This window comes from Buteo buteo, chromosome 11 (assembly GCF_964188355.1).
Source record: "Buteo buteo chromosome 11, bButBut1.hap1.1, whole genome shotgun sequence".
NCBI classification, from domain to species: domain Eukaryota; kingdom Metazoa; phylum Chordata; class Aves; order Accipitriformes; family Accipitridae; genus Buteo; species Buteo buteo.
This window is the reverse complement of record NC_134181.1, coordinates 30,990,311-31,018,279: the sequence shown is the minus strand read 5'-3', so window position 1 is coordinate 31,018,279 and position 27,969 is coordinate 30,990,311. Positions and strand designations below refer to the sequence as shown.

General features: G+C 51.9%; 2 protein-coding genes across 11 annotated transcripts; one reads left to right on the top strand and one right to left on the bottom strand.

The window, feature by feature from the left end:
- The first annotated feature begins 308 nt into the window (after positions 1-308).
- LOC142037202 (P2X purinoceptor 4-like) lies at positions 309-7,576 on the top strand. 2 transcript variants are annotated; one of them, XM_075041341.1, is made up of 12 exons: positions 311-521; positions 1,225-1,372; positions 2,396-2,467; positions 2,575-2,647; positions 3,135-3,231; positions 3,411-3,491; positions 3,594-3,735; positions 4,061-4,197; positions 5,642-5,735; positions 5,822-5,887; positions 5,978-6,073; positions 6,789-7,576. In XM_075041341.1, the coding sequence occupies exons 1-12, from the start codon at positions 391-393 to the stop codon at positions 6,819-6,821; spliced, it is 1,170 nt and encodes a 389-aa protein (XP_074897442.1). In that variant the 5' UTR covers positions 311-390; the 3' UTR covers positions 6,822-7,576. The 2 variants fall into 2 exon arrangements, with proteins under 2 accessions (XP_074897441.1, XP_074897442.1); XM_075041340.1 differs by lacking the exon at positions 6,789-7,576 and having other exon boundaries at positions 309-521; positions 5,978-6,780.
- A 1,123-nt stretch (positions 7,577-8,699) lies between these two features.
- Positions 8,700-27,025, bottom strand: CAMKK2 (calcium/calmodulin dependent protein kinase kinase 2). 9 transcript variants are annotated; one of them, XR_012652304.1, is made up of 18 exons: positions 26,617-26,768; positions 22,109-22,235; positions 21,216-21,705; positions 20,414-20,461; positions 19,936-19,989; positions 19,738-19,789; positions 19,512-19,645; positions 18,833-18,869; positions 18,001-18,022; positions 17,613-17,701; positions 17,173-17,372; positions 17,029-17,082; positions 16,485-16,558; positions 15,830-15,917; positions 15,488-15,583; positions 14,819-14,966; positions 12,147-12,247; positions 8,700-11,785 (listed from the first exon to the last, which is right to left on the bottom strand). XR_012652304.1 is itself a non-coding variant. In XM_075041336.1 (18 exons), exons 3-18 carry the CDS (start codon positions 21,654-21,656, stop codon positions 11,710-11,712), a joined length of 1,695 nt encoding a protein of 564 aa, XP_074897437.1. In that variant the 5' UTR covers positions 21,657-21,705; positions 22,109-22,235; positions 27,007-27,025; the 3' UTR covers positions 8,700-11,709. The 9 variants fall into 9 exon arrangements, 6 of the variants coding, with proteins under 6 accessions (XP_074897437.1, XP_074897435.1, XP_074897438.1 ...); XR_012652305.1 differs by having other exon boundaries at positions 8,700-11,782; XM_075041336.1 differs by lacking the exon at positions 26,617-26,768 and adding an exon at positions 27,007-27,025 and having other exon boundaries at positions 14,819-14,947.
- Positions 27,026-27,969: the final 944 nt, after the last annotated feature.

Below are 27,969 nucleotides of genomic sequence, written 5' to 3'. Positions count from 1 at the left end.
AGCACAGCAGAGCCACAGCAGCGGGGAGGCCTCAGGCCAGAGCCTTGCCCTGGCTGCCGAGCCCCGCGTTATCCCGGGCAGCCCCAGAGGGATCAGGGGGGCCGTGAACCCCTTTTCCCAGCCGAACAGAGCCGGGGGAGAGGTTGCGGCTCCTCCGAGCAGCCGCTGCCTCCTCCTCGGCGGCGGGCAGGGCCGGCGGCTGGCCGGCAACCGGCAGCCGGCGTGGGTGGGGGCCGGTAATGAAGAGCCCGTGCCGGTACGAGCCCCGAGGCTGCGGGAGCGCTCTCCGGGCTCCTCGGGGCGCTGTGGTTCCGCGGGGCTGCGGCAGCCGCTGCCCGGCGTGCGGGGCTTCCCGCTCGCCCGCCGTTCCAGGAAGCCGCCGCCGGCGCCATGGTGTCGTGCGGGGCTCTTCACAGCTTTCTTTTCGAGTACGACACCCCCCGTATCGTGCTGATCCGGAGCCGCAAAGTGGGGCTCATCAACCGCGGGGTGCAGCTCGCCATCCTCGCCTACGTGATCGGGTGAGCGGGCGTGCCGGGTGGACGCCGACCTGCGTCCCCTCCCCGCCGGGCTGCGGTCGGGGGAAGCCCGCAGCCCCACCGCGGCGGTAGGCGGGGATGGGGGGGGGGGGCTGCCGTGAGGGAGGAAGGGCAGCTCCTCGCCGGGAACCCCCCCGGGGGCGTGGGGCTGAGGGGCGGGAGCCGGCCGCCTCCTTCAGGGCGAGGCGGGGAGGCAGCTCCCGCCTGCCGGGACCCTCTTTTTTTGTCAGGGAGACGCGGGCGGGGCTGAGGCGTCCGCCGCGGGGCTGAGGGGAGGCCGGAGCTCGCCCGTGGGAGCCGTCGTGGTGACAAGCGGGGGGGGGGGGCAGCTTAACTGGGCGGCCTGAACTGGGATGGTAGGGCTGCTTAGAGGCAGCTGCAGGACAGGACAGGACCCTTCAGGAGCAGAGACCGTCCCGGAGGGTGATCGTCGTTCACCCGGCGGGGGTGCGCAGGAAAACAATAATTACTCCCTGCCAAACCACTCTGGGGAAAAAAAAAAAAAAAAAAAAATCAGAAGGGAGATTGCTAATCTTGTGACCCTTTTGTAGGGAAACACTATGAAACTATCTGGACCGCCCCTTTCGGGTAACAACTGAAAAGAGGAAAAATTCCCACTGCCTGTGCTGGTTTATAGTGTTTACCTGCTTTTTGTTGTTTCTTTCTTGCAATCCTTTTCTTGCAGCTGGGTCTTTGTGTGGGAGAAGGGCTACCAGGAAACAGACTCTGTGGTCAGTTCTGTGACCACAAAGGTGAAAGGAGTAACGCTGACAAACACATCCACCTTGGGAGCCAGGATCTGGGATGTAGCTGACTATGTTATCCCTCCTCAGGTATCAATCACTTTCACGTGCAGAAGGAGGGTTTTCTAACAAACAGCTACTGCTCTGCCAAAGTCCACTGAGGTCTGGAGCAGCTTCGCCTCTAGCGTGGTCTTGATAGGAGAGAATGAAGCAGCTTTGCTTTGTTGCAGATCATGCTGAGCAGCTGCACCACTAGCCCTGGGGAAGCTTGTTTCAAGACAAGTGTGTCTGTGTGTGTGCTTGTATGGGAGGGAGAATTTTGCAGGCTTCAGGAAAATGTTGCAACCATAGCTGCATATCCTCTTTCTTACTGCTTTCTTAAGCAAACAACTCAAAGTTGTTGGCAGAAACCCCAGGAATAGCCCTGCAAGTCACTTGATCCGGAACTGAACAGGAGGCATTGCTGTAGTTACTGATTGACTGTGTCTGTGGGAATCTGCGCTGTGTGGGCAATATGTGGCGGCCTTCAGGGTTGGCAGGCATGGCCAAGCTTCTAGTTGTGGGTCACTCTGCGTGAGATGTGGTGCAGAAAAAAGTGACAGATTTAGCCAGATTTTGGCAGAGTGATCACATTTGTGTATCAGTGGAGCAGAAGCAAACAACAAATCCTGAATCATACAGATCTGCAAATAATGGAAGTGGTGCTCCCTGGAGAAACAAACCAGGACTGGTCAAATTTCTAATAGATATATTGCAAAAAAAAAGAGTGGGAGTTGTGCTCAGACTTGCAGCTGGAGCCTTATTTCTGCTCCTGCCTTGTGAGTCCCCTGAGGAGCTGTGTAATCTCTGTTTTCATAATGTGAATGAGGAAATTTGGACCAAGTGGGAGGACAGAAAGGGTTGCTAGTCCAACAGTCCTTCTTCTGCCTAAAGGGAGCAGCATCAGGTAATACATGTGGGAATCTGCTCCTTTAGTGCTACACCAGCACTGTCCAAAGGAAGCCCCCGCTGCGGTGCCACCTGGGCTCTGTCAACAAAGACATTTGGGGCAATGCCTTGGATAGTCTTTGCAGACTGTCACTCTTGAATTTCCTTCTTGTTTTGCACATTCAGGAGGAGAACACTGTGTTTGTCATGACCAATGTGATACTCACGCTGAACCAGCGCCAAGGCCGCTGCCCAGAGGTAGGTACAGGATCTGCTTTAATCCTGCGTTGTATGCGTTGGAGTGCTGGGGAGAGAGTTCGTAGAGTTTAATTATTGTAATTAGTGTAATTATTGTTCCTCTCCAGCTTCCAGATGATAAAACAGAGTGCAAGGTGAAGAAGGATTGTGTTCCAGGATATATCAGCACCCACAGCAATGGTAAGAAGCCTGCTGCAGGGGCTCCTTTCAGTCTGTGTTGTGATACCTCTGTGCTGTGCCTTCCCTCCTGTGAAGGAAGCAGCATTTCACTTCAGTCTCCTTGTTCTCATTCTCTCACACCAAAGGGAACTAAAAGGGAAGCTTGCATTTTTCTTCTCCGGGCGAGCAGATGGGCTTAGACTGTGTTGGGTGGATGCTGGATAGATGTGTGCTTTGGTGAGTTAGCAAACAGTGTGAGGGCTTTTTCAGGACCTTGAGTCCATGAAGCAGTATTTCACGTAGATGAGGATTTGACTCAGAAAAAGGACCTGATGCTTCTTTCTCTGAAATTGCACTACAAATTGCAATGGAAGATAATGGGAGACTTGGTACTGGCACTTCACCTCTGAGCAGATTGCTTTCACCTTATGGAGTGAGGAGATATCACAGACCAAATACTGCCTCTGTATTTTTGCTTGCTAGTACCTCTATTCACATGTCTTTCCAGGCATCCAGACTGGGGAGTGTGTACCGTACAACAGCAGCATTAAGACCTGTGAAGTCTTTGCATGGTGCCCTGTGGAGGATGACTATCATATACCCAAGTGAGTGCTCTGTCTTCCTACTGTGTGGTGGCCCTCCTGAGAGGAGGTTAGCAGTATGCAGCTGATGTTTCTCCCTATGAGGTACTATTGGGAGAAGCTGAAAAGGTGATCACCAAGGACTCTGCAGAGTCCTGTTTGTGAAAATACAAGTGAAACTTACTTTTCCTATTGTTTTGTAGGCCAGCGTTCCTGCAAGAATCTGAGAACTTCACCATTCTGGTGAAGAACAACATTTGGTACCCCAAGTTCAACTTCAGCAAGTAAATAGTGTGTGGGGCATTGCGCTGCCTGGTCTCTTGGACAGTAAGGGGAGCTGGAGTGGAAGAAGATGCAACAGATCTTCTCTCTCTGTTCCCCTGTAGGCGAAACATCCTCCCCACTATCAACTCCACCTACCTCAAGAACTGCATCTATGACTCCCAGACAGATCCCTTCTGCCCTATCTTTCGTTTAGGGAAAATAGTTGAAGCTGCAGGGCAGAACTTCCAGGAAATGGCTGTGGAGGTATTTGCAGACCCTTCTCTTAGGCCTCAGCTGTTTAGAAGAGGTGGTTGTCCCCCTCTGCCTTGTGGCACGAGCCACAGGACTCAACAGTAGCTGCAGAATGGAGAGCTGCTCTGGCCAGACAGACTGGAGTCAATTCTACTTAACAAATAATTGGCCTTGGCTTGTTTGGGTGAGGTTATGTGCAAGGCCCTTCTGTAGAGGGGGGGAAGAGTGTTTGACTGGGACAAGGGCCAGTAAATCAGGGTCCTGGTCAGCAGAGAGCCTAGTGCTGTACAGGCCAGGCACTTGGACTGCTCACCTTCTCCTCTCCTTCACTTGACAGGGTGGAGTCATGGCACTACAGATCAACTGGGACTGCAACCTTGACAGAGCTGCTTCCCATTGTGTGCCAAAGTACTCCTTCCGGCGCCTCGACAACAAGGACTCTGCCCACACCGTCTCACCTGGCTACAACTTCAGGTAATGTGGCTATGGAGGGCACCTGGTGTCCTTGCAGCTCAGTCTGCCACTGGCACAGTGTTACGGGCTGCCTGCACTCCTCTGGCAGGTGCAGGTAGTCCTTGGACTTTCAATGGTGCTGTAAAACTTGGAGAGTTTCTCTGATGCTGTAAAACAGAGCAGGTCAGATCCTCACTGGGTGCAAATCACAGCAGAGGGGGAAGGTCAGTGAAGCTCCACTGATTGCATCAGAGTGTCATATTTGCATTGGCATCTGGGTGGCCATTTGGGCCAGCCTCCTGTGGCATGGCAATGTGAGAACTGACAGTTTCAGGGTGTGCTGATAGGGCAGTATTTGAGGGCGCTGGGGTGTGGGGGTGGGAGACTGAAGCACCTTCTTTGCTATGCATGAGGGAAAAACTAGAAAGTGGCTCTGTCAGTTGAAGACCATATCTGCACCAGGAGTGTCCTTCTGGCACACATCACCACATATACATTCTGGCCAGTACGGATAGGTCCAGCAGTTCCAGTAAAACCACCAGTGTGGAGCCGGGTAGCTGGCTGTATCCAGACTCAGAGCTATAATAATATGGATTGGCCACCTCACCAAGATCTTTGCAACAGTCCTCCTCATGAGGAAACATCACTCAGGGCTATGCTTGTTTCTAGAAACACAAACTCTTACTTATCACAGGGAATCTCTTTTGGTGGAACTTGAATGAATTCACTGAGAAGCTGCTGTCATGCAGACAGCACAAGTGTGTGTTTGGGAGGTACCAGGCCTGCCAGGTATTGGGGTGTCAGGCGAGACTGGCTGGAGGATATTGCAGCCCAGCTTGTGCGGGTTCTGAAGCGCTCTTGCTAATTCCAGACCATGGTGCAGCCCCTTACCAATCCTTCCTCTTCTTTCCCACCCTCTTCCCTGCTTCCTCCTGGCTTAGTCAACCATGTGGCGGAGTAAGTCTGATCTCTTTATTTGTTCTCATCCCTTTTCCCTATCCTTTGCCCGTGAGTCACATTGTGCGGGACAAGGAACAGCCTTTGCCTGCCAGGCTGAGCTGTGCTGCCTCCCCCGCTGCCTGCTCCCGCCCCTGCCCTCTCGTGGCTGCCTGCACTCCTGCAGCCTCCTGCTTGCCTCTGTCTGAGGGGGCCGATTCTCACGCGTAGCTGAATTTCTCCCTGTCTGTCCTTCTGTTCCACTACTAAGATTAACTTTCTCCCCTTCCTATGCTTTGCAAGTTTCCTGATTTGGCTTGTGCTAACTGCTGTCGTAGATTCGCCTGTTCAGGGCTTTTCTCCTATATGTGATTGCCTGCATGAAATCTCCCTCCATCATTTGGGGCTTGTCTCTGGAAGTACTGATGTTCAGCCCATCCTCTTGGGATGGGGGACACACTTGGATGTTGCATGATCACATAAGCAACCTCAAAATTTCCAGCTAAGCTCTGACCTATCTTTTCTCCAGGTTTGCGAAATACTACAAGGATAGTAATGACACTGAATCACGGACACTTGTCAAAGCTTATGGAATCCGCTTTGATATCATAGTGTTTGGAAAGGTAGGGTGACTTAATTCCTGGAGGTCTTGTGGTGAGGGCTTTCAGAGATACTGAAAAACATATTCACCCTTGTAACTGTCTTCTAGGCAGGAAAATTTGATGTAATTCCTACCATGATTAACATCGGCTCTGGCTTAGCGCTGTTTGGAGTGGTAAGTGACACTGTCTGCACTTGGACTCAATTCTGGATTAGTGCCTCAGTTCTGAGGATCATTGTCTCAAACTCTTTGAATCTCCACTAGGCAACAGTGCTGTGTGACATTGTTGTTCTGTATTGCATGAAGAAGAAATACTACTATCGGGAGAAGAAGTACAAATATGTGGAGGATTATGAACTGGTAAGCATCAATGAAGGCAGAGTGAAGGCAAAGTTGCTTCTTCCTCTGGCTCTGGAGAGATTCTGAAACAGGATGTAGACAGTCCACATCAAACAGGGACTTTGAACCACAGCTCTGAGGAAACTTGGTCTTCGTCAGAGAAGCTAATTTTTACCTCAAAGCTGTTGCAGGGAGGAGCACTAGAAACAAATATTGTCATGTTTCCTGGGCAACCACTCTTGGAGAGGGAAATGTATGTTCAAGAACTTGTCATGCTCCCACTGCGCCACTTTTTTGGGTTGCAGTCCTTGGCAGTTGCCTTCTGAGAGCTGCAGACAACAGCTCTGTCCCCATCAAATCCTTCCTCCTTGGCTTTTGGGGGTTCCTGTTGCTGTGATCGAACTCATTTAATGGATTGGTGTTTTCTGAGACTGGGATGCTGACAGCCACAGCTATGGCTCGCTCCAGGATCCAAATGATCCATTTGGCCAGTAGAAGGATTTAGTGGGGTAGTGGGGTTGCTTGACTGGTGCTGAGGGTAGACCTCGGCACTGCAACCCTGTGCTTGGTGGAAAGTGTTGCTGCAGAGGGTGGATTTCTGAATCAAAAGACCTTGTGGGACTGGAAAAGTAAAGTCTGGGTAGTGGACAGTAGCTTGCCTGTGCAGAGGGTTTTATGTGAAAGGGGGAGAAAGAAGAGTTTTCTGGCAGAGAACTGTAATCTCTCATCCTTGCAGGGAGTCAGTGAGACAGATGGAACAAACTCCTGACCTCCTGCTGCTACAGCAGCAACTGCTGCTGTAAACTGCTGCTGTGAATGTTACTCTGACCCTGCCGTGAGACCCACCCCCTCTTCACTGGAAGGAAGAGGGGAACAAAACTGAGAAAGGGACCTTCTTCACTACTCTTCACTACTTTTGCTGGCTGGAGCTAATGCTCAGAGAGGACAACGGGATCTGGTCTTTGTCTGCTGTCTTTCCAGGTTAATTGCACTAAGCACACAGGGAGAATTGTGCTTTTATGCCAGGCCGCTGCACAGGCTAAGCTTGGGACAGGGACTGCTCTGACATTGTCATTTTGACAGTCCTCCTTTCCCTGAGCTCACCAGTAGCAGAGAGCAAAGGGTAATAGGTACAGATTCTTCCTTACAGTGAACATGGTCCCTTGCCAGGCGTTGCCTAACCTTGGGAGAGCAGCTCCTTGCTGTTTGTTAAATCACTTTTCCTGGCCCTGAAGGATTGTGATGCTTAGCTGAGCCTATGCCTACTATTTAATGGTGTCTCCAAGCTCCAGTGGCCACAGACCAAGACAAAGCAGTGTCTGGTTCCATTGTACTATGGTAAATGGCTTACTGGTTACAGATTTTTTTTTTTTTTCTGTTTTGTCTAATTCTTATGGTACTACCTTAAAATTTATTTTCTTTTTAATAAACTATTTCTCTCTCAGCCCTCTTGGAATCCTGCGAGCTGGGTTTTGCTTGTTTCTTTTTTCTCCAGGGCTGGTGAAGGTTAGGGTCAGTGAACTGTCTTCATTTTACACAGATACCAACAGGTACTGGGGAGCTATCGAAGCCAGTGCTGCTGTCAGCTTTGCCTCTTGATTCTCTCAGCAAGAGTACTGCTGCAACTACAGCTTCTCTTCCACCTTGGTTCTCCTAACACCTTGTCTGTGTTTGTTGCATTGAAACCCTATCCAGGGGAAAAGACTTGAAAGTTAGAGGCCAGGGTGGGTTAGCCTAGCATGGCCTAAGCCAAATGCTAGTACCTACTGCTCAGAAGAACAGATCTCTTATTCCATGGCATACCTCCCATGCTTTTCACCACCACACCCAGACCCTGTGCCTGGGCTGCTGCATTTAATGGGTTTACACAATTTGATTTAAGCAAATTTGTTGGCTTTTATCTTCACATGGCCTGAGCACCTAGAGTGATCACGCTGGCATGCAAGGTACAGCTCTTTCCTTTCTCTGAACCTTTTCTAGTATTACAGAGCCCTGGGATATATTCCATACCTCCAGCATCCTGGCTGGGGCTTTGCTGCCTTTTTCCAGCAGCGCAGCGGGTTTGCTACAGCATTACTGTTTTGTTTTATTCTTTATTTGCCTACTGCTGCTGAGCACTAAGCTGAGTGTCCCAACTCAGACAGTGCCTTTCCAAGAGTCAGCGCTCCAGTATGTGCATGTGAATGGCTCAATTTGGATTATGCAGTAGTACAGCTACTGTGGTCTTGTCTAGCCCAGGATCCCCAGTAATGGTGGAGCACCAGACTTCACTAACACAAGAAGGTGCTTTCAGGCTCCTCCTCCAACAAGCAAACTCTCATAGCTTGATAAAGACCAGTCAAACAGGATAATGGTTCCACTTGATAAACTAACTCTGGGTTTGGTTGCATGTCATTTATTTCAACTTGTACAGAGAAGCTTGAACAGCTGTGTGGAAAAACACTTAATTGTTTTTTTTTTTTCTTTCTTCTTAGGTAATATAATTTAAAAGTGGTAAATACACAGTATTTAAACTTGATACACCTGATAAAGTTAAATGCATAATAAAGGGGTAGGAATGAACCACAAGCCTTGGTCATTAAACAAACAGTATAAAAATCAGCAATAGTTCAGGACCTTAGAAAAGAAACAGATCAATTGCCTGACAGGTAAGAGGGGACCACCAAGAAAAACTACTCAGACAAGAGGCCTGGTTTCCCCTTAGCACTTTCCTGTGTGCTTTCAGAGCCAAAAAGGCTTAGTACCCAGCATTAAGCCTACAATCAGCACTGGGCTTGCTTGAAAGGAAGGGAGTTGGGGAAATCAAGCTACAGCCCAGTTCCAAGGCACAAGCAAAATATTTACTTCACTATAAGGAAAAAAAAAGCTAGCTTCACTACTACGGAACAGCAGCTAGGGAACTGAGCAGATTTATAGATACAGTACAGCTTCTCTAACAGGTCATGCATTTAGATAGATCTTCCTCACACAGCCACACTTTATGCTTTCAACAGAACTAATCAACAAGTAAAATCTACTTTGAGTTTCTTTCAGAAATGTGCATTTGGCTGCAGCCCTACCGGAGCTGGCACTGAGACAATCATTTTGGAGCACGCCTTAGGGAAGCGCTGAGCTTTAGGATCCTTACAAACCAAGCCCATGCTAGCCATAAGACACTGATCTATGGTAACATCTGAGGCCCAGTGACTATGGGGCTGGGCATCGAGGAACTGGTACAGCTTATTCTGTTTAGAAGCTGTGTGGCACCTGCCAAGCCTGTTTGGTAAATGTAAACTGTCTCACTAGGCACCTGACAAATCACAAACTGGAGATACACAGCACAGAGCATCTCTACAACTCACCTTGAACAAAAACACAACACACACATTACTATGCACCAGCTACAAGTAATCAGATCCCCTATTTTTTTTTTAATTTTTTTTTTTTGGCAGAACAAGTCCATTTACAGGGTTAGAGAACCAGGCTGCCCACTCGCACACATTTCCGCAGTGAAAAGTCCTGTTTAGGAAAGGGCGAGCAGGTGGCTGTAGTAGTGCTGGCACCCAAGTTACCTGTTTGGTTTTCCCATAGCTGAAGCTGCAGGGCTTTGGCATAGCCTCGGACTAAAATGGGAGGAAAACAGTGCATGTCTTATGGCTCCAAACTCCATAGTACTGCTCCTAAACCACAAACCGTCATCACTGGCTTTAGAGAGAGGCCAGGAGCACAATGTTTCGGTAATAAATTGCCATTTAGGGGAAGCATTGCTTTAAGTGATCAAAAGATGTAAGGAACAGTTTGTGTAGGCACCTGCGCACTTGCTAACGCTGTCCTGGCTTTAACAACGACCTGTCCCAACCAGGAATTACCCAGCCAGGTCCGACTACAGCGAGGCTAAGGACCTCAGCACACTGCTGCTTGCGATGCCCAAGATGAAGGAAGACAAGGGGACAGTCACTTCCTAAAGGCAGGGCACCCATGGCCAGGGTTAGCAGGCAGAGATCTTACCCTTAATCAAAATACTTGGGTCTCTCCTACTGCCTTCTTCCTTGTGGCAAGAATTATGCCTTAGCAGTCCCTTACATGCTTGGGACATTTGAATCCTCCCCCTCTTTCAGGTACACCATCCTTTTAAATGCCTCGTTCAAGGTCACACAACCACATCAGACTAAAAAGAGAAGTCAGACCTTTCCCCCCTCCCTGTCCCACGCTCCATCCTTAAAACAACTGTACTTACCGTGACCCCTTTCCTGAAGCAAACCCTGACTCTTCTCCAGCTCACCCACACTCTGCTGTTCTCCAGCTTTGTCCAAGCACAGAGAACTTGGGAAAGTGAGTCTGGACATCAGAATCTCTCCCACCACACGGTAGATTATTATTTTTTTACAAGCACCACAAAATAATCAGAGTAATCTGACTGAAGGTGAAAGAGCTTTTCATAAGAAACAACCCATGAATTAGGTATACACTTAATTTACTAGCAAGCCTCTGATCCACAGGCATTCACAAATTACTGGTAACGAACTTGCAAAAAAAACATAGCATTGGCCCCAAAATCCAGATTAAGAGTTTGGAAAACAAAAGTTTATTTGAAAATTACTAGCTAATCTAAGTATTTCATTAAGATCTTAAATTCTAAGCAAGCCCTAAGTCTATACTTAAAAAATAGCATAAGTTGTATTATTTTTAATTGTAGTAAACCATGTAATGTACATGGAAGTGAAGGATTTTACCCTGAATTTTATATTTAATAATATATCTACCTCAATCAAGTAAAAGATTTAGAAACAAACTGTTACTAGTGCTTCCTCTGCTGTTCAAAACAAACATTCAGCTAAACACCACCTTTCACTCATATATCTGCAGCAAAAATAGTTCAGACTGAACTTAAGCCCTTAAATACCTTTTCCCTTCATACACTGAATACGCAACCTACCAAGCCCTAGCCATGCCAATACCTTAGAAAAGGCGTTAATTACCTTAGAAGGTAATTAACCTCACTTTCTGAATATCCCAAAGATGCTGTTTAATACAACTTGGCTCACAAAGGTTGGCATTCTTTAAAAAGCTGAAAAGGTGGGTTTTTGCTTTGTTCCCATGCAGTTAAAAAGGTGTCAATTAAAAACAAACCAGAATGACGAGAAATAGATGCAACAACATTGCCGGTAGGTTGTGAACTCTCAAAGTGCACACATGTAGTTTTACTGCTGTGTATGCCACTTGGCAAAAGCTTCACACTTCTGCGTGTGCCCACCGACTATGTGATGGGCATACAACACCCCTGGGATGCTGGCGTTAGTCCCCAGAAATTATTTGGCATTAAAACCAGGTAAAAGCAGTTCCAAATGCATTTTCGTTTGGTTGGTTTTTGTTTTGGTTTTTTTTTTTTGCAAAGCACTGTTGCTGCTCAACACGATAGCTCACCTTTCTGCTATCAGCCAGCGCTTTTCCCACAAGAAGTCAGCAGTCCAAGCGATTGGAGATGTTCAATGTTTATGACAAGTAGTCGGATGTCTTATAACATGCTGCTATGTAAGCTCTACATCCAGCATTATACTGAAATAGTGCCACATCATGCTGTGTTTGGTGTAGGCTCTGTTAATGTCGCTCGTCCTCAGCTGCACACTTTAACAAGGTGCCCTGGACCAAGTTGCTCAACAGAACCATAAAGTCGACGTTCACGAAAGAAGTTCCTCCTCTCCCACATTGGGCAAGTCGTTACACTTCAGATTATCTTCACTGCCTTGTTTCCTGCTTTAAAAGGAAATAAAGCAGTTGCTGAGCGACTCAAAAAAGGCAAAGCAAGCAATGAGACACCAGCATCTGCCCCTTCCCACCACGGGATCTTTGGGACCCTGAGCACGTGTCATCTCCCCCCAGCTCCCCTGTCACATGCTGGAGGGGCCATAAAAAGATGCAGAGGGGCAGGATATGCCACAAAAATCATCCCACAAAGCAGTTACGGGTCAGACAGAGGGTATGTGAACATGGCCCCCCCCAAAAGATTCAAAGCCCAACTCCTTGAATTCTCCTCCTGTGCTCTGCAGTGATTTCCAGAGCATTAAGACAAGCTGCAAATATCTTTTTTGGACCGAGGCAAGGTGATGACACTTACGGCAACAGGTTCCCGGGGGCAGACAATGACCGCTCCTCCCTCCTGCTCCCCTCAAATGGGTTCCCAAAGGATCGCTTCCGGATCATCGTTTTCACCAAAATCTGCAAGACCAGATTGGAGTTTGTCAGGGATGCTTCCCTTTCACTCAAGAGCAACAGGAACATCCAGCCCTCATGCCCAAGTAATTAAGAAAACTAGTGAAAACAAGTCAAACTTCTCCTTTTTAAAAAAAAAAACAAAAACACAAAAAAAAAAACCAGAAGAAAGTGTGTTTACAAGTCTCCAGCTGTTTAATACAGAGGCTGTATCCTCACCTGAAACCCACGGTACAACAACTGAACACGCCAATGAGAGCTACACTAGGTGTGAGAAGCTGGAAAGGAGAGCAAAGCCAAGTCTGGGGAGATTCTCTCTGCCCCAGAAGTAGGTTTTACTGATTACTGCATCCAGAACTGCAAATTCCAAGTTCCCCACAATTACCTGGCAGAAGAATTCATTGGAAAGGGAGAGGGGAAGGAAGGAACCAGCACAATTTTGCCTTAACGTTTACCAAAACCAAGCTGAAAAATTGGCCGTTTGTCTAGCTTTGGCTGCAAAATGCAGAGTTACCCAGCGTCAGCTGCAGTCAGAGACTGCTGGGAACAGAGCAAGCGTCGGAGTTCTTCCCGGGCATCCCCCAAATTATTTTGCTGGTGGGAGCAGAGAACAACATGAGCAGCACTGGACCCTGCCTCAGCATGTGAATCCTGCTCTGGGAACCCCTGGCTTCATTTGATATTGCTTCTCGTCCCTCTGTGCCTGATTTATCTGCTCACCACGGTGCACTGAGAGCCCTTACACATCTGAAACGCGCATGCCAGCAGGGTCCCGCAGGGGAAGGCATTTTATGCGAGAGTCGAAGCCACGTGAATCTCATACTCGAGCGCTAACGCCTGCAGCTGGATGCACAAAGATCAGGCACTGGAGGATAATTTTGAAGAACAAATGCAAATGGGAAAATACAAGATCTGCCTGGAGGCGGTGCATTATTTAAGAGGCAAGAGTCACAGTAAAAGCTCATTTGCCCTGAGCTGTGCTGAACACACCTGGATTATCAACAGGGCTGGGAGCACTGAGGCGTCCTCTGGTGCACACCTGCAAGTCACCTCCAAACAGGAGAAAGGGGAAACCCCTTTCATCAATGATGATGTCTTTAGGGCAAGATCTGCTTTTTCAGCTTGAGCAGCGCAAGGCACATTTGCATATTAACGTATCTGCAGTTGAAGAGACTTCTGCAGGGTACCGAAGCGGGAGTGTCCTGGTTTCAGCTGGGATAGAGTTAATTGTCTTCCTAGCAGCTGGTATAGTGTTATGTTTTGGGTTCAGTATGAGAAGAATGTGGATAACGCACAGATGATTTCAGTTGTTGCTAAGTAGTGTTTACACCCAGTCAAGGATTCTTCACCTTCTCATGCTCAGCCAGCAAGAAGGCTGGAGGGGCACAAGAAGTTGGCAGGGGACACAGCCAGGGCAGCTGGCCCAAACCGGCCAAAGGGGTATTCCACAGTATATGGCATTATGCCCAGTATATAAACTGGGGGGAGTTGGCCTGCGGGGGGATCGCTGCTCGGGAACTAACTGGGCATCACTTGGCGAGTGGTGAGCAATTGCATTGTGCATCACTTGTATATTCCAATCCTCTTATTATTATTATTGTCATTTTATTATTGTTATTACTATCATTATTATTTTTTCCCCTTTCTGTTCTACTAAACTGTTCTTATCTCAACCCATGAGTTTTACCTTTTTTTCCCCCTGATTCTCCCCCCCCATCCCACTGGGTGGCGGGGAGTGACTGAGCAGCTGCGTGGTGCTTGGTTGCTGGCTGGGGTTAAACCACAACAGGTAGAGAGCTCCAGAAATGGAGCCAGATGTGGGCACAGCCATGAGATGGAAAAGGAGCTTCAAAGGGAGACCTGTACTTCCAAAAATCACAGCCTGGGTGTCTACAGGCAGATAATGCCACACCAGGGAACTGCAAATGGTTGCTTGCTGTTTCTCCTAGTGTAAGGGCTAGTGGGCACCTAAAGAAATCATTAGGTTCAAACCCCAAAAGGATTTCACTTTCCACACAGGGCAGGCTTACACTGTGGTTCTCACCACCACAGCGGGTTGCAGAGAATAAAAATATGAGCTTGAAAAGAGATGAGATGAATTCACCAAGAATAGCTCCAGGCGGGGGCTGGTGCACGCCGTGGCCCAGATAAAATCTCCAACCCGGGAAGCTCCCGCAGCCCCTATGGCCGGCTGGGCAGAGCAGGGCAGGAGCTCCTCGTGCCTGGCCGAAACACCCCCTCCCAGCTGCGGACAGGTCCTGGACCAGATGCTCTTTTACCCTGAGCAAATGCAGCAATATTTAGGCAGCCAGCTCAAGCGTGGAGACTGGCAACCCACTGATGGGTCCCTTTCGGACTGCTTTGAAATATTGCCCCACATTGTGGGGTACGGCCACCTCCAGCGAGACGCTGAGACCCCATCTTGCAGCACTTTTTTCTGAGAGAGGGAAAGTTTTTGCTCTAATCCTGCCCAACGCTTCTGCCCTTCAGCAGCAACCTCCGGCTGCTCTGGACCTACCCAGGAGGCAGCACGGACCCTGGTGTGTGCCCACAGACCATCACCTCCCTCGTACTCACCACAGTGGCCAGGCTGGGGATGTGCTTGACCGAATTCTCCACCTCCTCCTCCGTCACCTCGACGAGGGTGCAGTTCTCATCCTCTGTGGGCAGCAGCTCCGCTCCGTTCTTGGTGACCCAAGGGTGCAACTTCAATTAATAACACAGCCTGTCAGGAATGATTTCCTCTTTTTTGTAACTCAAACAACACAAGCCTGGCAAACGCATCTCCTCGCCCAAACTATGGCCCCTACGAGCTCCTGAAATACCAGGGAGCAGGGGAGAGACATGCCATTTCACTGGTGAGCCAGCTCAGCCCGGCACCGCTGGGAATGGCTCAGCCTGGAGCAGAAAATGCCTCGTCCAGAGCCAGCACTGGCCCCATCTACACAACCGAGCAATAACCTTGGTGACCTACAGCACTGGGCATCTCAGTGGGTTTTAGAGGAGAAGACCTATTTTCACTCTCATCTTATGGATGAGACAGCACCAAGAGGCAGGAGCGATTTATTCCAGACCGTACGTATGAGCAGTAATGATGGGGAGACCCACCAAGCCCTAGTCTTGGACCTGAAAATCCATGACAGAAGGCAGAACCCCCTCCTTCTCCTTGCCCACACACCTGGCGTCTTGGGCAGCTGCAGGAGCACAAAACGGTTCAGCAATTCCCCCGCAATCCTTTCCCCCTACCTTAGTCTCCATTTTCTCAGCTTCTCGGCCCTTCCAGGCTCCCGCAGGGGCAGAGGACCAGAAATCTCCTGCGAAAGGTTGTTGCACAGTACTTTCCTGGTAGCAGAGGAAATACTGTACTCAGGGGATTTCCTTTTGCCTGTGACTTCTGTAGGCACCAAAGGTCCCAAAGCTGAGCAGGTCCCGGAGCAGGGGAAGGAGCTGGGACTTACCTGCCCAGGGGCCCTGGGCACAGGGGGAGGACCTAGCCTGGCGCGATCAAACTGACTCCCAAAAAAAGCCGAGCAAGGAGAACCCAAGAGAAGTGAAGCCACAGCCAACACCAGGGGGTTGGGTCAGTACCTTGATTTCTGGGACTGAAATCCTAGATTCGGGATTTTTATCCAACATCCGTGTAATCAAATCCTTCAAGAAGTCTGTAACTTCTGGCCTGGGGAAAGGAGAGGGGAGAGATGAGGCGGGGAAGGGGCTGGATGCTGCCTCCCTTTTTCACCCTGGTGCCAGCTACTGCAGGTCCTTCCCAGGCAACTTGGGGCTGGATGCCAGCCCTGGCAGTGATGCAGCTCCGGGTACTCGTGCACCCAGGTGCCACGCAGCCCTTCCTCCCAAAACCCCCCAGGGAAGCAAAATATCCCCTTTTTGGGCAATCCAAAGCATGATCCCATATGTACGGGGCTGGGAGAGCCCGACACCAACTCCATCCAGACTGAAACCCAACAGGCAGCAACTGCAGAGGTTAATCCATTCCCCTAAACACCTCTGCAGCTTCAATTGCTCCTTCTTTGGCAACTGCAAACCAAGAGACGTTGCCTTCCCATTTAATGCAAAGGAAGTTTTCCAGGGCCGAGGGCCAACTGAAGGGCTCAGAGCCTGAGTTTTGCAAAACCGCAGCAGAGCAGGGCCAGCCCCACCCAGGCAATGCCTGAGAAACGGCTCAAATGAGCTTCAAAATAAAGGCTGAGGGGTTTGGGTTGGGGTTTTTTTTTTGAGTACTTACTGGTCTGGGAACTCCAACGTTTGGGTCTTGATTTTGTTGTGTAAACTCAGGATCCTTTCATCCATAAAAGGGCACTACCGCCAAGAAAAAGAGCAATGAGAAAAGCAACAACCTCTGTTAAGAAGCAGCAGTGAGGCGGCCAGTTGAGCATCAGGATCTTGTAGGGTTTGAAGGAGAGCAGGGAGCCAGTTATAGGGAAATACCAGAAGATTTCCTATTATATCAATGACTTCTTTTAAATGCAATGAAAATAACATTTGACGAAAAATGACCAAATTACTACAACAGCTCCTTTCCTAAAAAATCTGGCCAGGCACAGAATTTCTTCCCTGGAGAAAAAGAGAAACATGGCCCTTTTGGCTGCACCCATCCCACGGACAGGCAGTTTCCCATTTCCACCCACAGAATCCCGTCTCCCCTTGGCAATACCCTATTGCTCAAACAGGGGTGTGGGAAGCAAAAACCCACCGTGTACCTGGCACGTGTAAGGCATACGCCAAACCCCCCCAGACCACCAACAGTGCTGAAAAGTCCATGTCATTACCTGCCCAAACACGAAGCAGTACAGCGTGATCCCCATGGCCCAGACATCCAAAGCCTGCAGAGGAAAGAAAGCATAGTTAGATCTGCAACAGACAGCCTTTGCAAGGAAGATTAGTCCAAAAACCCTCAAATTGCTATTAAATACCTTTCCAGAGAAGATTTTCCTGGTTTCCGAGAGCGTCTCTGGGGCCATGAAGGCGGGGGTACCCACCGTGTTGGTTAAGAGGGCATCGGCTCCCTTGAACTCATTGCTGACTCCGAAGTCGGCGATCTTGACGTGCCCATCTTCCCCCACAAGGAGGTTGGAAGGTTTAATATCCCGGTGGATTATCTTTTGATAGTGCACTGCAGCCAGAGGAAAAACAAGCAATTCAGCAGCAGCACTGGACTGCAGCAAAAGAGCCATGAAGCCCCGGCACAGGTGTAAGCCTTTCTGCTAACATCACGACCAGCCCTAGCTTCAAAAACCCCTGTGCAGTAGTATGAGCCACCAGAAACGGCACTGCACACCAGCAGAAAGTCCAGCCCCAGGTGTTTAGAAGAAAAAAAAAAAAGAAATCCCATCATTTCTGCACAGATACTTACAGTATTCAATACCCTTGATCAGATCCTGGAAGTAGAACCGAGCCAGGTCCTCGCTGAGAGGTTTCAGGGTTGGGATTTCCATCACGGGGCTGCAAAGGCAACAGAGAATGGAGCTCGTTCCCCATCTGGATGTACCAAAACAGGTCCTGGAGGCTTTGCCACCACCCGGCAACAGCATGCAGCCCCGAACGCAGGCACATACAGGGTGTACACAGCTGTAACTGGGGTGGGGAGACCATAGGGGAGACCCAAACCCATAGGGGAAACACCATGAACCTCCCCATTGCCTCTGCATCCCGTGCCCACCTCAGGTGGTCGAGCTGTGTCACCCACAAACCCATCTCACGTTCATGCTTTAGTAGGTTTAAATATGGAATTCAATACTCACCCTTGCTTCACCAGTTCAAACACTGAAACACAAAAGAAAAAGTGGTTACTGATCACTTACAAGTTAGAGCTCCTGCAAGGACAGTCCCAGCACAAAATTTTATGACAAAAATGATGAAAACAATATAGTTTTTTTAAAAAAATGAGATGCTATACTATGCAAGGCACATGCCGTTTTGCCTGCTTCTGTCTCCAATTAAGGGGATGCTGCCAACTACCTCCTCTGTGCTGCAGCTTCAGCGTCACCAAACACCCCCTGCACGGCACCCTGAAACCCTCCGTTTGCCTGCAAGACCAAGGCCAGGCCCACACCTCGAGCAAACCTCTGCGCTTGGCCACGAAGGCATCACACGCTCCTCCGTTAGTACAGGCTGAACATAAATGCTGGGAAAAAAATGCCTCCTCCAAAAGTGTGTGTATTTACATCAAGCAAACCACTGCAGTCTGCAGACAGGTTGGGAAGTGGCTCATTTGTACCGTGGATAATTAACATGTGCCCTGTTCTCGAAGCCAAAGAAATCAAGCTACTTTCTAGCAGCCTGGCTTCAAAGCTGAGAACATAAATGCTGGTGCCTCTCATGGCAAAGCTTGCCCTGATGTCAAATTAAAGCCTATAAAGTGCTATAAAGCACTCCTATCTCCTTTCTGAACCCAGACTGGATCCCGTTTACTCTGAGGGGATTTGATCCTCCAGCACATCCAGGCCATACCTGCTCTGGAGGAGAGACCCAACCCTGCACGCAGCCACCCCAAAACACAGGAGGAACCCTTTGGCCCAGCAAACCCTCATCCCGCTGGCACCCTGCGAGCACCACAGGGCAGCGGGCAGTTACCCATGTACAGGTGGTCCTCGCTGGGGTCATCCAGGACCTGCCGAAAGAAGCAGAAAGGCAATTAAACAGCACCAAAAAACCTTGCAAATTAAACGCTGTGATTTTTTTATTTAGCAGCCATCCCAATTCTGCACCATCTGCACCATTAGCACGGTCTGCTAATCTCCAAGCTTCTACCCACAAGGGGTGGGGAAGAAAAAAAAAAGAGGCCAGAGATATAGCTGTACTTCAAGGAAGTAAATATTTAGACTACACAGGAAGCATCATCTGACTCATGAGTCAAATACACTCCAGCCTATATATCCTTAATTCTTGATTTTTGGACCGTTTCATACAGTCAGTGGGCAGAGGACAGGGCGGCTGCACTGCAGAACCCGCAGAAACACCAGTTCCTCCCCAAAACCCATTTGAGCCCTTGTTTCCTCCAAGGAAGCAACATCTTGCTGCATTTTCCTTTCTGGGCAGGGAAGAAAAAAAATCCTCTTTTGGGAGGTGGGAATAAAAAAACATTTTAAACCAGGGAAAAACACGAGTCTCCCAAAGGCAGGACCTGCCATGGTCATCCCAGTCCCTCTGTGGTCATTCCCCTCCACCCAAGCCAACATGTAGCCCATCCCTGTAGCATCCAGGCTCCTTCACGCTCCAGGTGGGTTTTGGGAAGGGGCTGACCGGCGCTCACCTCCACCAGCTTCACCACATTCGGGTGGTCCAGCTTTTTCAGGATGGCAATCTCCTGGTAGACCTGTTCGATGGGCCCTTTGGGCTGCACGCAGCCCTCAGAGGCAGCTTTGGCCCCCCGGGGCGGCGGGCGGCCTGCGGGAAAGGTAAAGATGGGATGTCCAGTCAGGAATGAGCTCCTGGGGTCCCCAAAGCATCCCCCACCCTAGCACTTTTGTGCCACTTACGGGGGAAGCCCGCCTGTCTCATCAGCTTCTTTTTGGAGAGAACCTTCATTGCCTGCAAGAGGGGAAAAAAATGGGGGATTTAGGACAAATTAAGGATAAAACAGGACTGGCGGGATGGGGCCGGCAGGGAGTCAGTGGAGGGGATCCATCCCCATCCCACCCGCCTCACTGCGGGCTCCGGGGCTGCGCGCTACTCACATAGTAGGTGTTATCATCCTCATTGTAGGCCAGCTTCACCACCCCATAGGAGCCCTAGAGAGGGGCACAGCCACAGGGAACCAGTTAAGAACAGTCAAAAAAAAAAAACCAAACCCTAGCACCAAACCGGGCTCCAGGCTCCTCCGCAAACCCAGCCCCATAGGGACCCCACAGAGTTGGTGGGTGACACTGGGAGTAGCAGGGTGTATGGTCTGGCATCCCACCACCAGCAAAGAAAAGCTTCAAATGCCCCTTTTCATGGGAGGGAGGGGGAATGGGGAATATTAATAATAATTTTTTTAAAATATACAATTTAATTGGTACCACCCAAAAGAGACTGGTGTTGCAGCGAGGAGCCAGCTGAGCTGCGGTGGTGAGCGGCTGAACTTGCTGTCTCACCGGATGGAAAGCAAGAACAACTCCAACACCCTCCTACCCTGAATTCCCCCATCCCACCCCAAACCTGGCCATTACTCACCTTCCCGATCTCATCCTTCAGCTTGTACTGGTTGAGCTGCACACAGTCCTGCGGGGAGAGAGAGGGGGGGTCGAACACGAGCCACAAAACCGTTCACTTTTGCTCTCCTCTTTTTAAATCTTCAGCAAAACTTTTCTCTGCAAACTCACGCCCTGTTCTGCTCCGCCTGGGCACCCGCTTGGGGCTGGACAGCTTTGATTCATGAGCCATAAACGCCAGCTGTCTGGCCACGCGTCAGTGTGTTTATAGATGGCTAATTGCGAACGTTAACGGCCGGGCGGGCAATATCGTCCGCTCACGTGGAACGAGAGCGCAGGACGGGCAGGCGGTGGTGTGGATCAGCAGTCGGGAGAGCCCCGGGGGCTTTAATGCCGGTGACCCGGTGCAGAGTATTTTTATTTCTTACGGGCAAAGCAGGCGCTTGCTGCCTGGTTTCTGTCAGCGCTGGCGGGCTGGGGGCAAGCAGGGCCATTTTCTCTTTAGAGCTCAGCGGGTCTCTCTCTTTTTTTTATTTTTAAGGGAGAGAAAAAGAAAACCATGGTACACCACCGGCTCCCCCGAAACGCAGCCGCCAGAGCTGGCAGCATCTGCAAAAGGCACGAAAGGCCGTGAGCCGTTGAGACCCACCTCCCCGAGGGCTGTCCCCACGGCCCAGGATGGACCAGGATGTCCTGCCGCGCATCTGCGGACATGCCGCAGGGTTTTATCCCAAAAAAAACCAAGTGAAAAGCAATGCCACGGGGATGGAAGCCAGGGAGATGGGGGCAGGAGAACCGTGGGAGCAGCAACGATTCCCCCTCACCTGGAGTCCCGTGATGGACACGCGGTTCGACTCCACCGTCGGCCGGCGCGGCAGCCGCGGGGAGGAGTGGGGGGACGTCACCGGAGAGTAAGGGAGGGATGGGTAGATGAAGCGTTCGTTGGCGCTGTCGCCGGTCCCGGGCGAGCGGGCAGGCTGCGACCGCTCCTGCAGGGAGAGCTTTTGGCCGGAGAGGTGCAGCTTCGCCCTCGGCTCCCGGCCGTCCCCAAAACCCTCGCTGCCGGCTGTGTTCATCTCCTCCTCCTCCTCGCTCGCGCTGCCCGTCGCGTCGTACTCGGTCACCACGATGAGCGAGGCCATGCCGGGGCGGTGGGGGTTCAGCGGCAGGGGGTCCCGCAGCTCCCCGGGTGCTCGGTGGCCGCAGCCTCCGTCACGGCAGAGGGGCCGTGGGGTGGGCAAGCTGCCGGGGACGCATGATGGCATGGTGCGACCGACAGCCTCATGCCGGCCACGCTGCGGTGGGGAGGCGCGCCTGCAAACACAGGGCGGCTCAGCCGGGCTCCCCTGGAAAGCGGGATTTCCTCCCGCCGGTTGTTACTCTACACGTTAATTTATTCATCCCACAGGGGATGGTAAAGCCAAGGTGCAGCGGCGCAGGATGGCACCGGGACGTGCACCCACCCTGCCACAGGGCAGACCCCAGGTCCTTCCACCCCCTTGATTTAAACACCTCCAGGGAATAACAACCCCATCACCTCCGCTATGGAAATACCCCAAAAGGGGTATTTTACAGGGGCAGGATTTGCCCCTGCACTATACTGGCGTAAATACCGCCTGGTTTCCTGCTTTACTGCTTGGTCCCACAGTTGGAGCAGGCACATGTCTGCCAAACATCCCCCGAATGAAGCAGTTCAGGGGCATAGGGACCCGCTTACCAAGCGCGGGGTGCAGGATCAGCCCCCCCGGCTCACTGCCTCCTCCCGCAGCCCGTCACTGCCAGCGATTTCTCTTCCTTGCCCCAGGTTCCCTACGGCCTCCTGTGCAAAAATCAGGTTCTTGAACCTTGAGATAAATGAGAAAACAAGCCTGTTAGCAACAAAGAATTTAAAAAAAAAAAAAATAAAATCAAACAATTAAATAATAATTTAAAAAGGGGAGAAAACTGTGTTAATTCACATATGCCAGGTGCCCCACAGCAGCCAGGGCAGCTCAATGGTAGTTTGGTTGTAAACCATCACTCTTCCCTGCTGCGGTGCTGGTGCTGTTTTTAATTTCTAGGTTAACGAGCTGCTGCAGAAGCAAGTGAAAAAAAATATCCCGAAACAAACAGCCCAGAAGCAGGAACAAGGTTTGAGGCGGTTTTCTGCCTGGTTCCCACACCTCGGCGAGGCAGCCGGTTAAAATTAGCTCTGCTCATCTCCATTGAAGTTTCCGTGATGTACCCGCAGCAATACCACTCTGAATCAGCCCAGCAGAAATTACGGGTCAAGTACAGAAATCAAATCGTCTTCCCCTTCCTTCAGGCTTCACAATGGCCTAATTGCTGTTTTCAACACCAATCTATAAACTGGAGCTTTTTTTGCCCGAGTGGGATCGGCCCGGAGCTAAAGCCGACCTGGTGCCGCTCGCTGCTTCGAGGCGCAGAAAAACGCAGGGGATGGGAAGGCTATAAATAAGCCAACGAACAGCAACAAGGACAAACTATTTCAGAAACACCGCGTTTCACGGGGCTGAATCCGTTCCCGGCTGGGGCTTTGCTGGGCAAGAGAGCCGGGAGCCGCCAGCCAAGGCAAGCCGGGGCTCTGCGTCTTGGGTATCGTGGCTGCAAAACTCCCCTCCCGCCCAGCCCTGCTGGTGGCCACGGCAGCATGTTTTAATGCACTCCCAAAACGGATTTAAATAAACAGGCAGCACACCACCACCCCCACCCCCCCCCATTCATCCTGAACCCGCAGGGATGCATCTTGAGGCCAGTTGCCATTTGCCTGGCTTGCTGTGGGCACCCCGCCAGCACGCACATATAAATAGCTGTCCCCCAAAGCCGATCCCGAACGCCGTGGCCTCTACCCTCACCGTGTGCTGTGGCCTCACCAAAAAAGGCAGCTCATCAGGGCAGCCCCAGGATGAAGCCGCCCCAGGAGCATCGCTGGCTGCAGCACCGGTCCCCAGCAGTGGCACAGCACGGCCGGGCATCCCGTCCTGCCCCCAGACCATTGCCTGCATCTGAATTTGCAAAGGTTCATGCTAAACTTCGCTGGGCTAGAGCAAAATTGAGTTATGAACTCTCCGCCACACTTGAAAGCCAAACGTGCCCTGGCTGGCAGGAGTTAATTGGCTTGACCAGGATAAACATATCAAGGCTGATTAATTCAAGTAGGCTTGCCCAGGCTCTGTAAACATGCTAAAAGTCATCCAAGTACCATCATAACATCGGCTGGGGTGGAAAATCAGAGGGTTTTTTCCCTTTGCATGTGTGCTTTGCAAAAATTGCCCTGTGAGATGATACCTTTCCCGAGAGAAACTCAAAAGTGGGATCCCACTGTTGAACACCACCACTTGGGACGTGGGATAACCACTAACAATAACGCAGCCGGTTCTCCTTAATAAGCACACAGGGAGGCTGAGGAGAAGGAGGAGGCTGGGGTATTCCCAGCCAGAGGGAAAACTAAAATAGCTGGAATGGAGGGAATAAACTCAAAGAGGGGAAATACAGCCTGGGGGCTCAGGCTTCACCAATCCACCCGGGTCCTTGCCTGGGGAAGAGTGGCACATTCTGGTGTGAACTCCAGCAGATCCTTATGTAAAAGCAAGCAGCACATGCCCACAAAATCCTCAGGAAATATAACAGCCTGGTGTATAGGAATGATTTATCGGCACGGCTTTTGGCTGCAATCCATATATAACCCATAGCGGCTGCAGCAGGATTATCGAAGCAATCAGTCTCGCATCTAATTCAGCAAGGAGAGGGATATTAAAATGAAAAGAGGTCTGTGAAACCCTGGCAGCGGCTCTCCCTCTCACTCAGCGTCCACGTGGCTTTACCGGAAACAAATGGGAGTGAAATTGGCCCCTGCAAGGGTGAAGTGATTTTTACAGCCCCCTCCTGCTGCCCCAGCTCTGCTGTGAGCGTGTGGTCCCTGCTGGGATGCAGCCACCTCCAGATGGGAATATGCCGACCGATTTCGGGGGGCGCAGAGGATGACACCTTCTAGCCAGCACTGGCTGCACAGATTTAAATCGGAGCGCACAGACACTTTTGTCTGTCCTTCCCTCCCTGGAGCTGTTTCTCTACCCAGGCGCAGGGTGGGCAATGGGACAGTGCCCTCGGGTCCCACCGGCTGCCACACACTCGCCTTTCCCTTTCTAATCGCTTTCCTCCAGCAAGGCCAGACACGGTGTCAGGGTCAGGCCCTCCCAAAGGAGTAAGACTTGGTGGCAGCTCCCTCCATTCTTCTGTGGGGGTCAGCTCACGCACTGCAAAAAAAGCTGTTTATAACAAAATTGAACACAAACCACCTAAACCAAGGCTGATTTTACTCGCAGAGGATTCTCCCCCTGAGACGGCCGAAGGTCTGCGGTTAAAATTTAACCGGGGCGAGCACGCAGGGCAGTTATCGGCTCTCGCTGGGCAGAGTCCAGTGGCTATTTTGCTTTCCCTGGTCACTGTCAGCGGTGGAAGCGGCAGTGCCAAGAGCGGTGTCATCTGCAGCAACAGGGGCATCGATCACAGTTTCCCTTCCTACGGGTGAGCGCAGACCTTGCCAGAAATATATTAGTCACTGTAGTATACAAAGACCATATGCATCCCTGCCTGACTTTTAATGGAAAAAAATCTCTCAGCGGCTTCTCTAGAAGTCAGAGGACACCCAAAATAACGAGATACTGGAAACAGGCACCCAGCCCCCATCTACGCCGTGTCCCTGTGCCCGAGCAGAGAAGATATTCATCGTCCCTGGGGTGAAGAGAAGAGCCTTCTGTGCTGCCTGGCCCATCCAACACAGGGTGGAAAGAATCGAGGAACAAACGCAAAGATGGGCTGGTAGCATTGTAACGGTACAAAACCCAGTGGCAGGTTTCAATAGGAGTCAAAAAACGCCTTTAACCAAGATTTTTTATAATCTTGACGATACCGCCTAGTATTGCTTAAGCAATATAAAATGAGCATCCCAAAACAAGAGCGTAAGCGCTGGACGTGGCACTGAGTACGGGCCAGGATGAGCTCAGGGCACCACCATCACCTTGTCCAGTGCTGCCGAGCGGCTCCCAGCTCTCCTGGAAACAATAACTCCAGCCCGCACTGCCCACGAGAGAGGAAACGAGAGCGGCGCTGCACTTTGTGAACACCACTTAAAAGACATTAGGGCTGAGTTGAAAGCAAAGCCTCCTCCAAATTACCTCCCCAATCTGATAACAGCCGCCTTCAGTGCTGGGCGATCAGACACCCCTGACGGCGCTCTAAGGGGTGGGCTCTTGGGTTTTGTTGGCTGTTTTTCCCAAAACGAAGTGCTTATGGAGAGGGGCCAGGAAAGGGACGGGGCTCCTTCTCGTGGGAGAGGGGCTGCCTCTCCGGTTGGGGGCCGTGAAGGCAGCTCCAGCGCCCACAGCCACCACACATCCCCTCCCCAGCGCGGTTCCCCTGGCCCTGAGGACAACCTGGTCCCGTCCCCAGGGATGGCAGCATCGCAGAGCCGTGCGGTCAGCCCACAGCTCCATCGCACCAGCTTCCTGCCGTCATCCCGCCGCCGCTTTGGGGCTTTACCGTTACCTTCGTGCTCCGAGCCACGCACGTGGCCACAGGGCTGCGTCCCACCTCCTAACCATGCTTGATCACCTGCAGCAACCCAACCCCGTGGCTTCTCCTAACGAGACCTGTCCCCTGTACAGTCGCTCCATCCCCTCCTGGCCTCTCACTTGCTCCTTGACCTCAAAAATCCCCTCCTTTTCCCAACCCCATGGCCTAACTCTCCCCGGTCCCCTGCTCCGAGCCCTCGCCTCCCCGGGCAGAAGCCCCGTGGGGTCTGTGCCACCCCTGGTGTCGCGGGGACGGCCACCACCCTGCCACATCCCGGAGCCTGGGATGCTGCCGGCCCATCCTTCTACCACCGGCACATGTCGGGGCTGGCGGGCGGCCGAAGGCGAGCGGGAGCGGGATGCCGGCGGGGCCCGGGCGGCCACAGCGCAGCTCCCCGAAGCGGGATGGGTTGGGGGGGGGGGGGAATGACAGCACCGATCCCCCAGCGCCAAAATCCCTGAGCAGGCCGGCTGCCAGCCCCGCGGGAAAGCCCTCTTTGAAGGAGATGCCGTCTCTGCTCGGAGGGCATCTCCGGCCCCGGCCGCCCGCTCCCGCTCCCGGTCGCGGTCCCGGTCCCTCCGGGCGCGGCTTTGTCTCCGCAGCCGCGGGCGCATCCCCCGCCCGGGCCCTCCCGCACCCGCAACCACCGACCTGGCGGGACGCGCCGCTCCGCTCCGCCGGGAGAAGGCAGCGGCCCCCGCAGCCCCCGGAGCCGCCGCCGCCGCCGCCCGCGGGGCCGGAGCGCGGCCGCCGCCCGGCGCCGCCTTCGCTTTCGGTTCCGCTCCGGCGGCGGCAGCGAGGGAAGGAGGGAGGGAAGGAGGGAGGAAGGGAGGGAAGGAGGGAGGGAGGGAGGCCCCGCTCCGCCCCGGGGAAGGGGAGGTTTCCCCCCCGGGCACCCGCATCCTGCCCGCCCACCCCTCACCCCCCCCCCGTAAGCCGTTCTTTGGGGTGGTGGGGTTTGGTTTGGTTTGGGTTTTGTTTTGGTTGGGTGGGGGGTGTCGGTATTTTCTTTCCCCCTCCGGCCGCGGGGCCTCGCCTTACCTCGCAGCGCAGCCGCGGGATGCAGCCGGGCTGCCCCGAGCGGTCCCGCTCCTCCGCCCGCCGCGCCGGGACGCGGCCCCGGGCGCAGCCGAGGCCCGCTGCCGGCCCCCCGCGGCCCGCAGGGACGGAACCCACAGCATCCTCCGTCCCGGTGCTCGGCCGGGGCTTCCTCCCCTCTGCCCTTGTGCGAACGCAGAATTTCCAGCGTGAGGTCGGCCGGGTGCAAAACTGGGTTACCTGCGTCAGCTGAGCGGTTGCTCGAGGATTCTGAAATCATCACCTAAAGGGGGGTTTAGAAAGCCCTTGTTTGGAAATGTCACAGCGGCCACCGAGCACAGCTCCCGCTCAGGTTGCAGCTCTGCAGCACCGGGACGGAGGCAACACTGCCGCACGGGCACGGCCTTTAGCTCCCCAGCTGGCACCAGCCCTTTGTAAACGTCTCCCTTACTTTGTCCTTGATAATTATTTGGGTTTTCTTATCGAGAATATTCCCATCAAGCACCGTTCTTGTACTGAGCTCACCTGCAGTTTTCTGATCAGCTCCTCGCACGAAGCAACACCTTCAACGTTGAGCAGATGCGAATGCCATGGCTGGCGCAAACCCTCTTCCTCGTTGTGCCTTGAGACCTGTTTGCGGGCAACGCTTCGACGTTGTCGAGCTCCCCGGAGTAGAGCCATGCTTCCATGCGAGCTTTATGGCTAAACACACCTATTTTGACCAGGATCTTGAAAGCCACTCTAAAAATCAGGTTTATGCACTTACTGTAAAATAGCAGGTGCTCCAAAAGTTTTCTGGATTGAACTCCTCAGCGCTGATTAAAACCTAGCTGAGAGGAGGCGAGCCACCAAAACCAGCGTTCCTGCAAAGCTGGGTTACTCTTCACTGTTAGAAATACAGTCGCTGTTTTAAAATCAAGGCACTGATTATCTGCCAACAGCCATGTTGCAACACTAATTAACGAG

Coding starts and splice junctions, on each gene's coding strand:
- LOC142037202 (XM_075041340.1), top strand. CDS start 391: ATGGTGTCGTGCGGGGCTCTTCACAGCTTTCTTTTCGAGTACGACACC. Junction 3,232..3,410: donor GATGACTATCATATACCCAA/GTGAGTGCTCTG, acceptor ATTGTTTTGTAG/GCCAGCGTTCCTGCAAGAAT. Junction 3,492..3,593: donor CCCAAGTTCAACTTCAGCAA/GTAAATAGTGTG, acceptor GTTCCCCTGTAG/GCGAAACATCCTCCCCACTA.
- CAMKK2 (XM_075041336.1), bottom strand. CDS start 21,656: ATGCCATCATGCGTCCCCGGCAGCTTGCCCACCCCACGGCCCCTCTGC. Junction 19,990..20,413: donor TGAAGGATGAGATCGGGAAG/GTGAGTAATGGC, acceptor GCCCCTCTCTAG/GGCTCCTATGGGGTGGTGAA. Junction 18,870..19,511: donor ATGTGGTGAAGCTGGTGGAG/GTGAGCGCCGGT, acceptor TTCTTTCGGCAG/GTCCTGGATGACCCCAGCGA.